This window comes from Ovis canadensis, chromosome 25, assembly GCF_042477335.2.
Source record: "Ovis canadensis isolate MfBH-ARS-UI-01 breed Bighorn chromosome 25, ARS-UI_OviCan_v2, whole genome shotgun sequence".
Taxonomy (NCBI): Eukaryota; Metazoa; Chordata; class Mammalia; order Artiodactyla; family Bovidae; genus Ovis; species Ovis canadensis.
In genome coordinates this window covers 33,397,843-33,410,949 of record NC_091269.1, presented here as the reverse complement: position 1 = coordinate 33,410,949, position 13,107 = coordinate 33,397,843, and the positions used below count along the sequence as shown (strand labels likewise).

The 13,107-nt window shown below is 36.3% G+C and overlaps 1 protein-coding gene across 11 annotated transcripts in view; it reads left to right on the top strand.

The window, feature by feature from the left end:
• ANK3 (ankyrin 3) overlaps positions 1-13,107 on the top strand; it is a 383,729-nt gene that overhangs the window by 337,379 nt on the left and 33,243 nt on the right. For 9 of the 11 annotated variants that reach the window (XM_069571716.1, XM_069571712.1, XM_069571715.1 and 6 more), the window contains 5 exons: positions 4,464-4,595; positions 5,493-5,636; positions 8,268-8,576; positions 8,856-8,946; positions 11,447-11,825. In XM_069571716.1, the coding sequence (XP_069427817.1) occupies positions 4,464-4,595; positions 5,493-5,636; positions 8,268-8,576; positions 8,856-8,946; positions 11,447-11,825 (1,055 nt within the window). Of the gene's footprint in view, positions 1-4,463; positions 4,596-5,492; positions 5,637-8,267; positions 8,947-11,446; positions 11,826-13,107 lie in introns of all 11 variants that reach the window. The other 2 variants (XM_069571718.1, XM_069571721.1) reach the window with 2 other exon arrangements.

Genomic DNA, 13,107 nt, shown 5'->3' with positions numbered 1-13,107 from the left:
ATACAAAACATTTTTAATCACTCATAATTCTATCTACCCAGAGTTAATTACAGATAATAACTTGTATACTGTGTTTTTTTCAAAGCTTTTCTATGCATATACACTATAGAATAGAAAATTTAAATTTATTTTACCTTAAGTTTGAGTACTTTCTTCACAATGCCATTTCTGGTAATATAGGATAAGCTTTTACCTAATGGAAGATTTGAGGGCATAAAGGAAAATGTACCTAAAGGCTATAGTTTTTAAATAATACAAAATAAGGGCATGGTTTATGCCCTTAGAGTAGCTCTCTTAGGCAACAGTTCAACTAATCCATGCCTAGGTTTCACAAAGTTTAATCATTCATGAGTCACTGTCATGATATACACACATTATTTATAAAGCCTACAGACATACACATTTTATTTACCTGAAACTTGTAAGGAGACTCAGTTTTATGCTCAAAGATTTATTTAAAAGGAAATCGTACGTCACTTGTTTTCCCCCCAAATGCTTCCTTTTGTGTTTAACAATCTCACTGATCTCGGGGCCTCCTGGGTCTTCCCTGCTGTGTGGGTTTCTCTCCAGTTGAGGCTGCTCTCTGGTTGCAGGGCCCAGGCTGCAGCAGCTCCTCTTGTTGCAGAGCACCAGCTCCAGAGCGTGTGGGCTTCAGCAGTTGCAGCTCCCGGGCTCTAGAGCACACAAGTTGAGCTGCTGCAAGGCATGTGGGCTCTTCCTGGATTAGGGATTCAACCTGTGTCTCCTGCATTGGCAGATGAATTCTTTACCACTGAGCCACCAGGGAAGCCCATTATATCACTGTGATAATAGAAAACAAGGATCATTTTCAATAACTATGTACACAACAAAACAAAGGATGACAGTTAAGTTTTGAATTAAATTTTTCAGAAAAAGGATACAGATGAATGAATCTATTCAATTTACAAAAATAGTTGGATTCTGTGAAACGAATGAAACTTTATAATTGGTGTGCAGAAAAAGAATATTTGGCTTGATTCCTCTTCACTTAAGATGAAGATAAGGCTCTGTGTCAACTGGACAGTACTGCTTTGTATTCTGATGTTAACTGGGCCCCTCAAATCCTACTTCACATGAATCAGAGAAATTTTAAATTTTATAGATTGTATGTTTTTTTTTTTAATGCACAGCCAAACAACATAAAAGTTACACATAAGTAAATGTTAATTACTGTCATATTTAAAGTCATCTCGCATACTATCAAGGACAGACATTCTCAAGGAAGTAATTATCTATACTGTCAAAAGGGAGGTTATGAAACTAGATCGTGGCACAAAAGGTCACCTACAGTTATTTTTTTCCAATGCCCTGAATCTTGCACCACCCACCCTCTCCATTAAAAGGATTCCTCTCCTTCTGCCAAGCCTTGCCCTAAGGCACACTGCTACTGACCTAACCTAGTGGAGCTCTGGAAGAAACAGGGGAACTGAGTAATCCTTTGCAGACTATTAAGAATTAATAGCAATTCATCATGTATAAATATGTATGAACATAAAATAATAATATTTATATTTTCTGGGTGGCTCAAACAATAAAGAATCCTCCTGCAATGCAGGAGATGCAGGTTCGATCCCTGTGTTGGGAAGATCCCCTGGAAGACGGCACGGCAACCCATTCCAGTTTTCTTGCCTGGAGAACCCCAAGGACAGAGAGAGTCTGGCGGGCTACAGTCCATGGACTCACAAGAGTTGGACTAGTCCATGGGGTAACAAAGAGTCAGACATGAAGTGACTAAGCATGCATGCATATTTTAACACTGGACATTATAATCTGAAAATATCCTGGAGCTAATGTTGGTTTTGTAGTAGTACTTGCCCATAACTATTAGCTTATTTTCTTTAAGCAAAACTAGTCCTTAGTTTTTCAGAGTAAACTTTAGGAGACGTGACATGAAAATAGAGAGGAAACATAAAGTCATAAATTTTGTAAATTCTCAGTGACAATGTCTTTGCTCTTCACTGAGTCTCTAGACAAGGATATGGTTTGGTCATGAGGACAATAAGAATTACTGTCCTTAAGACCCAAAGAGATAAGGAACTTTAAAAAAATTAACTTTTCTAATTTGAATTACCATATACACAATGAAGATTATTAGGAAAATTAGCATTTAGAAGGACAAAATTTAAATCCATCCCTCAGAACTCCTGTTAACAAGTAGCAGTGTACTTTGATTTTTTTAATAAATAATTTTGAAAATGTTCTATAAACAATTAATTTTCTTTTTATTTCTTTCTGATCTTGGTTTAATGGATAAGTAACATCCAGTACACGTACTTTACAATGATGTTTTGTTGTCGGTCACAATGTACTAGTGAATCATGAAATAAATTCAGGTTTTGCTTTTTATTGGTAAAAGGAAGAGAAAATGTGTATCCCATATATTAAGGCTAGTTCAATTCAGTTCAGTTCAGTCACTCAGTCGTGTCTAACTCTGCAATCCCATGAATTGCAGCATGCCAGGCCTCCCTGTCCATCACCATCTCCCGGAGTTCACTCAAACTCAGGTCCATCGAGTCAGTGATGCCATCCAGCCATCTTATCCTCTGTCGTCCCCTTCTCCTCCTGCCCCCAATCCCTCCCAGCATCAGAGTCTTTTCCAATGAGTCAACTCTTCGCATGAGTTGGCCAAAGTACTGGAGTTTCAGCTTCAGCATCATTCCTTCCAAAGAACACCGAGGGCTGATCACCTTTAGAATGGACTGGTTGGATCTCCTTGCAGTCCAAGGGACTCTCAAGAGTCTTCTCCAACACCATAATTCAAAAGTATCAATTCTTCGGCACTCAGCTTTCTTCACAGTCCAACTCTCGCATCCATACATGACCACAGGGAAAACCATAGCCTTGACTAGACGGACCTTTGTTTTGCTCTAATAAGATGTAGTTTCATTTCTAGAAGCACCCTACAGGCTGCAGGCTGTAATCAGTTTGCCAGCCACTGCATTACATTCATTAACTCTTTTGTTCAACACACACCTTGTTTTCAGTTTTTGAGAAGGACAAGCCTATAGTGGACATTCATGTATGTAAATAATTGTCTACAACCCTGTGTATTGTCACCGTAGATTTCTAGAAATGAAATCATTTGGCCAAAGGATATAGACTTTTTTGAGCCTCTGAATACATTTTGCCAAACTGCTGGAAAGGTTGTTAAGCAGGATAGAATCTCGGCTAATTCTTTTTCCATGGATTTTCCCATTTCTTACTTTTTATATTCACTTAAGGCTAATACACATCTGACAGATTTTTTTTAATTGTACAAAAAATGTACACTGAAAGGTAAGTCTCCCTCTCATCTTTGACTCCCAAATTTCATGCCCCAAGGCAGCTATTCGTATCATATGTATCCTTCCAGGGATAACTATCTACATTTACAAGATTGAGTGTATGGCTGTATACACTTAGTTGGAAAGAAAGCTTATCTCCCTTTTATTTTTTATACAAATGGCAGCATATCATAGACAGTGATCTGGCTTTGAGTCATCATTTAACCTCCCAAGCGGCACTGATGAAACTTGAAGTCATATAGAATAGAGTATTATGTGAGAAAAAGATCTATTTCATGAATATTGCCTAGAGAAAAACCCTACTGGCTTCTCTTGTGGCATGTTTATGAACTGTATATCCCTATCTTATCCATGGATGGAGGAGCCTGGAAGGCTGCAGTCCATGGGGTCGCTAAGAGTCAGACACGACTCAACAACTTCACTTTCACTTTTCACTTCCATGCATTGGAGAAGGAAATGGCAACTCACTCCAGTGTTCTTGCCTGGAGAATCCCAGGGACGGGGGAGCCTGGTGGGCTGCCGTCTCTGGGGTCGCACAGAGTCGGACACGACTGAAGCAACTTAGCAGCAGCAGCAGCAGCAACTATCTTACGGGCTTCTCAGGCGGCACTAAAGAATCCACCTGCCAGTGTAGGAGACTGAAGGGAAGCGGGTTCGATTCTTGTGTCAGGAAGATTCCCTGGAGGAGGGTACGGCAACCCACTCCAATATTCTTGCCTGGAGAATCCCATGGACAGAGGAGCCCGGTGGGTTACAGTCCATGGGGTCATAAAGAGTTGCACAGGACTGAAGCGACTTAGCACACCTATCTTATATGAAGCTTGCTTCAAATTGCAGATAATAATCTGGCTAAATTAAAAGAATCTATCAACATCCTCTTTGAACAGATTAAGAATCTTTATAAAATGATCTCCAAAGGAAATCTGATTATAACCAAGGAATTACCTCAAGAGAGAGAAGTCACAGCCTGTGTATTATCACTACTTTGCTGTGAAATCAAGTATATAAAGATTAATGCCCAAGGCTGTACTTGGGTTTTACTATAGAATTCTTCCCCCCCACCTTTTTTTTTTTTGCGACAGTTAAGCATTACTTTTATAAAATATATGTGATAAAAGTATAACATGAAATCTTAGTAACTCTTTTTCTTTTCTACAGAACTGGCAAGGGAACTGAATTTTTCAGTGGATGAAATCAATCAAATACGTGTGGAAAATCCAAATTCTTTAATTTCTCAAAGCTTCATGTTATTAAAAAAATGGGTAACCAGAGACGGAAAAAATGCTACAAGTATGCTGAAACTATATTGCTTTAACTTTCAAAACTGCCTATGTCTAATATTTCAGATAAGCCTATTGTTAAGAAAACCACAGTGATCATAAAATAATTGCAGGTCTTTTGAAGTTAGACTTGTTTAGTTTCATGCTAACATTCTAAACTTCTGTCTTTAGGGAGCTTTTTATGAAGCAAGCAGGAGGGGATTTTTGCGTTTTGTCTGTAGTTCTGTGACCATCAAAAATGGAAATATAATGCTAGCTGTTCAGTTATGAGGTCGTGGTGGGAAACGCTGAAGTTACTGCTATGGCCAGAAACGGAAGTGCAGGAAAATGGAGACGGATAGGACCGAAGCATTTCAGCCAGCCTGCTCTGTGATGGCAGAGACCTCTCCAGTGTTCCGGGGTTTTGGGTGGTTTGGTTTTGTTGAGGTGGGGGAGAGTGGTGTGTATATTGTGGCAAATGCCAACCACAACAAGGTGCAGTTATTGTGGGCTTGCCTGTGTCAGCCTGAGCTTAGGAAGTCATTAAAATGCTAAGCATCAAATACTGAGGTGACCTATTTTGACAGTCTAATGGGAGGAAAGTGTTTAAAGTTTTATAAGTTCCCCTTATAACTAAAAGAATCTAGCTCTTTTGAGGCCCATCTGCTCTGCAGCTTACCAAGATGGAATGAATGTTGCTGCCATCACACACAGCTTCCTAAAATGCTTCCTAAGACCCTAACATCTTTCCCGAGAGCTACAAGCTTTCTGAGTCCTCCAAATAGTGAATAGTGCAAAGCTGGAGTAAGGAGCATCTAAAATGTCAGGAGGGTCAAGAAAGCCATACCTTCATGGGAATATTGTGAGGATGTAAAAGAAAATAATGTAATTGGGTTTTCAAATCTTTTTTTTTCCCATCCTTTTTCAGCGGATGCCTTAACTTCGGTCTTGACAAAAATTAATCGAATAGATATAGTGACTCTGCTAGAAGGACCAATATTTGATTATGGAAATATTTCAGGCACCAGAAGTTTTGCAGATGAGAACAATGTTTTCCATGACCCTGTGGATGGTAATTGAATTTAGTGTTCATATTTACTTAATCATTTGGTAAAATTTGAAAGTGCAGTAGGACAAAGTAGTCATGTAAAACCAACTAAATTGTGATTTGCTTGACTTAATTTCTCATTTTCACAGCTTATTCTCTGCCACAGTCTGCAAACAAACACTCTGTTAGAACAAACTTGATGAATGTCTGTTATATAAAATACAAATAATGAGGTATAAAGGCATAAGTTAACTGAAAGAGTTGGTATCTTAAGTATTTTATGTGACCAAATGGAAGAGCATTTAATATCTAGAGAACATGTGGATTTGTCACTTTTTACATTAACCTAAAACACAAGAAGACTCTTCTATTCCTATATAGGTAAAATCAAATTGTGTGCTATTATACAAATTGTTAAGTAAAATGCTTAATTACTGTTTTGAGAACCAATTATGTAAGCATGTGCTGAAAGAGGCTAATATAGCACTCAAGAAGCTGCTTTAGTTATTTAGCATTATTTTAACTTCATAGGCTGCCATTTTTTGTTTGGCAAAACCTTATCTGTTGTGTATGATAAGGTAGCATAATTTCTAATTCAATGAGCACAGATGTCACCAATAATAGAATAATTCCTCTTTTATATTAGCTTAATTTATATAATATTGTCATTTTCCTTCATTTTGTAAGTTGGGGCTTTTTTTTTTCAATCAAAGTATTAAGAAAAGTATTATAAATATGTTTTTCAAGATGTTCATCTACCTTCATAAATGGAAATTTATTCCTATAATGAATTTTGAGTAAAAAATGATTATGTGGAGGCAAGAAGAGGAGCTAGGGATATTTTTCTATTATTTCAGTTTTTGAAAAATATGGTGATTATTTTCCCATTTTTAAACAGAAAAGTCAGCCAATAATCAGTAACTTACAAATCTGCACATATGACAAAAGATCTCACAATTCTTAGAAAGTTTCTGCTGACTAAAGTCAGTCAAAAATTTAAAGTGTACCTTGTTATTCCCATAACATAAACATGTGGGTAATAATGTCAAAAGTGGTTTCTTTTTAAGTTTATAAATACTACAGAACCTGGGAAAAAGCTCTCTTCAAGGCTTTGTCTTATAGGTAAGACCATTTATTGGTGCCCAGACTCCCTGCACACAGGATAGAGATAAACCAGTGTTATATCAAAGGTTGAATTATTGCCAAACCACAACTTATAGAATATTTTAATATTCTTTATTGGGAAATTTAAGAAAATAGTTCTAATAAACAAGATAATCAAAAAAACAATGAAAGTATTTAATAGAATTGAAAGTCTCACTTAATTTTAACATTTTAGAATCAGAATATTATTAAATTTGTAAGGACTTTCTGTTGCTACATCTTAATATTTTACATTTCCTATTTTTAAAATTCTTAGGAAAATTTAGGAATGTTTATGAAGTCAACTTTATTTGTGGAGATTATAAACCTCATGTATTCTTAGACAAATTTTCAACAACATTTTGGTTTATGGATGACCATAACATAAAAAATGTTCACAACCTATAGCAAGTTGAATTTACAGCCAAAGCTAAATTGATATTTACCTTGGACAAATGGAAAAATTATACTTCAGTTTTGTAGACCAATAAGTCAGAAAATGTGCCTGGTTGCCTTTTTTTCCTGTCTCTCCTCTTTGCTGAACTTTTGTGAAACTTCCTTTCCTCACCATGACCAGACCATTGTTGACTTCTCTCTCTGCTGAAGGAGAAAAATAACTGCCTTAGTACACACAGTAAGGTTTAAAACACGGGCATTGCTCCCTCCTTCCCCTTTGTGTAGGCCGGTTAGTAAACCTCTGTGTTTCACAGGATTGTCATGAACATTCAAAGGCTCTTTGCAAGTGGTTCTCCTCCTGTCTGTTGTATATCATTTCTTTTTTTCTCTTTATTTGATTCGTGGTTCTGAGTGGATCCCTTTCACCAAGACTTCCATACATACACAACCTTTTCATCTCTGTCACATTATGATACCTGAAAAGCTTACATGGAGTCTTTTCTACTTTATCTGCCTTTTAAGTCCTTTTCCTAACACCTTTCTAGATTTTTTTTCACAGTGCTACTGCTCTAAAATCGAGTAGTCAGTTCTTTCCAAAGATTAAATTCATTTTTCTTTATTGTAAATTTTATATGAAATAAGTAAGAGTTAAGAATTCAATAGCATCACTCTTATGTACAGTTCTTAAGTTATAAGTAATTATAAAAATTGGTTTCTTACGGTTTGTTGTAGTCAGTCCACCACAATGTGGATTGTGCATGCAAAGAGTATTGATAGAAAGGTATTAATTTGGCCATGGAATAAATGTATCTTACATAATGACAGCTGACTTTATATTGAATTAAATTTGTGAATGTAAGTTACTGTATTAAAATTACCAAAATCAGTGGAAACAATTTATATCTTAATTAACTAGTATTCTATTTTATAGTAGTTTGCCACTAGTCTTTTATTTCATTATATTACAAGCATTTGAACTAAACCAATAAATATATCAACATTGTTCTGTAATTCATCATACATTTTCATAACTAATATAATTTAAGTCATTCCATGTGTTTCTGTTTGATGTGCTCTAATTCATTTCAGTCAGTCCAAATGTACTGTCTTCCATAGGTTATCCTTCCCTTCAAGTGGAACTGGAAACTCCCACAGGGTTGCACTACACACCTCCCACCCCTTTCCAGCAAGACGATTATTTTAGTGATCTCTCTAGCATAGAATCTCCCCTTAGAACCCCCAGTAGACTGAGTGATGGGGTAGTGCCTTCCCAGGGAAGCATAGAGCATTCAGCAGATGGACCTCCAGTTGTAACTGCAGAAGACACATCCTTAGAAGACAGCAAACTTGAAGACTCAATGCCTTTAACAGAAATACCTGAAGCAGTGGATGTAGATGAGAGCCAGTTGGAGAATATATGTCTGAGTGAGTATCCTCAATACCTCGGAAGGATGGCTGGGGCCCCAAAAGATGTTAAACCAGCAGAGCCACTGAAGCAGACTAGAAAAGTAGGAGTAAGCTCCGAACAGCAAGAGAAAGGAAAATCTGGTCCTGATGAGGAGATGACGGAAGAAAGACTCATACCTCTCCATGAGGACATCCAACTTAAAGAAGGAGTAGAGTCTGAGGGGATGACAGAGGAAAAAGCACAGGCTATTCTTAAACGTGTTCAGCAAGAAGAACTGGAAATGTCTTCAATTGCAGGTTGGCAGAACGAGACATCAGGTGGGAACCTAGAGTCCCCTGCTCAAGCTCGAAGAATAACTGGTGGGCTACTAGATCGACTGGATGACAGGTATGGCTCTGGGTCAGAAAAAGGAAAGTGAAATGAAGGTCACGTGTTAGTTTATCTATTTAACTATCTATCCATCCATCCATCCATCCATCCATCCAGGCCAAGCAGCTTGTAGGATACTCTGACCAGGGATCAATCCCAGGCCCTTGGCAGTGAAGGCGCACAGTCCTAACCACTGCACTGCCAAGAAATTCCAATAGTCTGTTTTAAATGTATGCTTTTTAGCAGTTACTCTTTTTCTAAAATTACAGTTTCAATTTTGGAATAATACACGCCTTGAAAGGTTGGTTCATTTTGCTAATCTAGAGAGGGAAAGTTACATTGAACTCAAATATAATTTTTAAAGCTACTGATAATTAGCTGAAGTAAAATATAAAAAGTTTTATACATGCTAAAGATGGATGCACTTTCTTTACTTTAGAAGCCTGTTTTCTATTTTATTACCTGTTCTATTATTCTTTTCACATAGCCAGTAATTAATGCTCATTTTTAAAACAGAATTCTAAGTCTTATAGAAATATAAGCATTTGTATTATTTCCTTACTTCAAACATAAATATGCTTACTAAACAAAATTTTAAAATATAGATTTTAAAAATCAATACAATGTCATCATTTGCAATAACCATCACTGAAATTTTTGTAATTTCTTTTACATATTGTTTTTAAATGTCTCGTCATAGAAAATACAGAGAAGCAAAAAAAATCATCTGTCCTTATCATACTAAGAAAAACACAACATTTTATATATCCTTTCTTTTTTCTACATGAATATTTTATATAATTTGCAACATAGCATATGCTTCCTGGGTGACTCAGCTGATAAATAATCTGCCTGCAATGCAGGAGACCTGGGTTCAATCCCTGGGTTGGGAAGACCCCCTGGAGAAGGGAATGGCTACCCACTCTAGTATTCTGGCCTGGAGAATTCCATGGACTGTACAGTCCATGGGGTCGCAAAGAGTAGGACACAACTAAGTGACATTTACTTAATATGTAATTCTTCACCCCCAATAATGATAGAAATTGACAGAAAATGACTGGCATGATAGAAATTTGTTTATAACTAAAATAATTCCCTAATCATGAAGCTGGCTCTTTTTCTAGTGGCCTTCCTGTAGAAAGGTAAGAGCTAGTGTCCTTCAGACACTGGTTCAGACCCCACCATCACTAGGTTTTGCACTTTATGACTTTAATTTCTAAGCTCTAAGAACATCACTGTCATCGGCTTCAAAGATAAGAATACTACTACTTTCCTCAAACAGGTTTATAGACTGAAAAAGAAAGCCTGTAGCATACCTACCCAATGACTGATGCAAAGAGACTCTCAGTAATAGTTAGCATTATTTTTCTTTCTACACACATCAGATTAAAATATATTTTACTTCAGTGGCAACTAGTGATAAACTTAACATCAGTTCTTTTTACCTGGCTTATTTTACAATCATATTTAATATTTTCATATTGCCTGCTCAATAAAAATTCCCAAAGAGGATATAGACATTTGCAAAGCAGATTTCACAAAACTCTTTTTGAAGAATTGTCACATCAATGAATTCTATGTTCAGCCTACAAAAAAAGGGAAGATGGAGACAAGATATAGTACTCATTTTGATGTCTGAGTTCAGATACAGTCACATAATTTATAGTTGCATAAGAGGAAATTAGATACAGTTAGGAATTAGATATAGTTATCATATAGAGTCTTTACAGTATGCTGGGACTGTCTGTCCTTAAACATATGGAATAGGATTGCTATTAATATTTTTGAGAAAGGTGTTTATTCAGAGTCTGATTTATAAGAAATACACATACATATGCTTAACATACATATTATACAGAAAACATTGCTCCACTTTTACTGTCTTCAGAATTCTACTGGTAATAATCAAAGGTGCTGAAAACAAGATATAAACTAGAAGATAGAAAGTCTACTGAAAATAGTAAGACTTAGAAACCAATTTAAAAGAAAGTAATGGAAGAGAAAGATTTTCAAGAATCTAAAGGAAAACAGTTGTCACTGGCAGTAGAAGCGTCAGGTGAGCATCCACACCCTGATCCCCAAGGAGAGTCAGCAGAGGTCAGGCGTGGACAAAAATGAGAATCCAAGTAATGTTCTCATGATTATTCCGTGTCTGGAAAAGCATGATGGTAAAATTCACAATTGGAAACATACAGAGACTGGAACATAGGGTTCTTGGGGACACCAGAACTCTCTTCACAGGAATTCACTTTGTCCTTTGTCATCAGTTTTTTCATTGGCAATAATAGAAAAGCATTTTGAGATCTGCATCTCTTTTCTGGAGCCTATGTATCATCTCCTTACCCCACACCCATGATAAACCCCCACAGTTTGAAACCCAATAACCGGATTTTTTATACTTTCCTATTATACGTCTTCAAAAATAGTTAAAAACATGGTTGTTGAAAATTCGGAGCCTCTGAAGCCCATTTGCAGCCATATGTTACCATTGTAAATTTCCACATTTTCTCTGTTGCAGCCCTGACCAGTGTAGAGATTCCATTACCTCCTATCTCAAAGGGGAGCCTGGAAAATTTGAAGCAAATGGAAGCCATGCAGAAGTCACTCCAGAAGCAAAGACAAAATCCTACTTTCCAGAATCCCAAAATGATGTAGGGAAACAGAGTGCAAAGGAAACTCTGAAACCAAAAATACAAGGATCTGGTCGTGTTGATGAACCAGCATCATCACTAGCAGCGTATCAGAAGGCTCTAGAAGAAACCAGCAAGTTTGTAATAGAAGAGCCTAAACCCTGTGTGCCTGTCAGTATGAAAAAGATGAGTAGGACTTCTCCTGCAGATGGCAAGCCAAGGCTTAACCTCCATGAAGAAGAGGGGTCCAATGGGTCTGAGCAGAAGGTACGTCATCTAGTCTTCTCCTATGCTGTCATTTAATCTCAAAGTCCTGACTCTTCAGTGTTTCTGATTAATCTTGTAGCACTGGGCCCAATATTCTTTACTATTTCCAAATTATAAATTTGTCATCAAAAATGGTAACACTAATGATGGGAGTAAAGAAAGTACTGAGTAAAATGTGCGCTGTCATACCTTTGTTCAGTAGGAATAAACATCTTTTTAACCATTTTTCAGAAGGGAAATTACAGGGATGTTAAGTAGTAAGTATCTTAAGATCCAATATTAATTCTGTCTGGGATTTAGATTTCCTGACTTGTCTTCATTCTTGAGGATGGAGGATAATTATCCTCTCCCTCACTGATTCTTTTACACAATTTAAAGAGTTCCTAGTATGTGACCCAACTACAAGCTCTGTAAGTTCTGTTGCCTGAAAGGGTTTTTTAAAAATTGAAGGAACACAGTTCCCAAGAATAAAATGAGGTGGTTATACTACTGTTGATTGATGACATTTAGAAATGTAGCATTAAAAGTATCATTTTAATAACTTTTATATCTAAGTTGATAATTATCTTAATGTTTGTTTTCAATAATTCAAAAACCTTACCATCACATAATTATTTGCTTGCTTTTAGTATTTATATGATTTCTTTATATTATTTATTTCTTTATTCTTTGAGGGTAAGCATTTTTAGACATTAAAAAAATTTTAATTGAAATTATGATTCATAGATGGATATAAGAAATTTAATATCAGTTCTGTTTCCTACATTTTTGACTGCTTTTTGCTATCTCGATTTTTGTGTCTTTTCCTGAACTATGCAGTAGACATAGATTGAGAGTTATACATCTTTGGAATAGTAGTGCTTGAAGTTTTCCATAAAACATCAAATTTACTTAAGATCTTCTACAGTGTTTTGGGTAGAAAAAAATATTCTGTAAAATAATGAACCCATGATTAATTTTAAGTTTAGAAAAATTTAGTAAACTCCTAATCACTTAGGAGCTAATTATCAGCTTATTAACTAATCATATCCTTTCCTTTTCCCTTCTGCAGGCTATTTTTTTGATTACTTTCCTGCTTGTTAGGAAGGAAAGTGAGAGGAAGTAAAATTCCTGGGCTTTTCTTTCATTTCCTTCCTGACAAGTGTTATTTTCAGTATTGATTTCTGCCTTTTTGTTAACTCTCAGTATATTTAAGCAGTATGACTTTGGATGGAATGTTCCCTTTTAAAATGAGCCCACAAACTATAGTGAGGAGCTCTAGGAGGTAGTTGCTACATAGTGA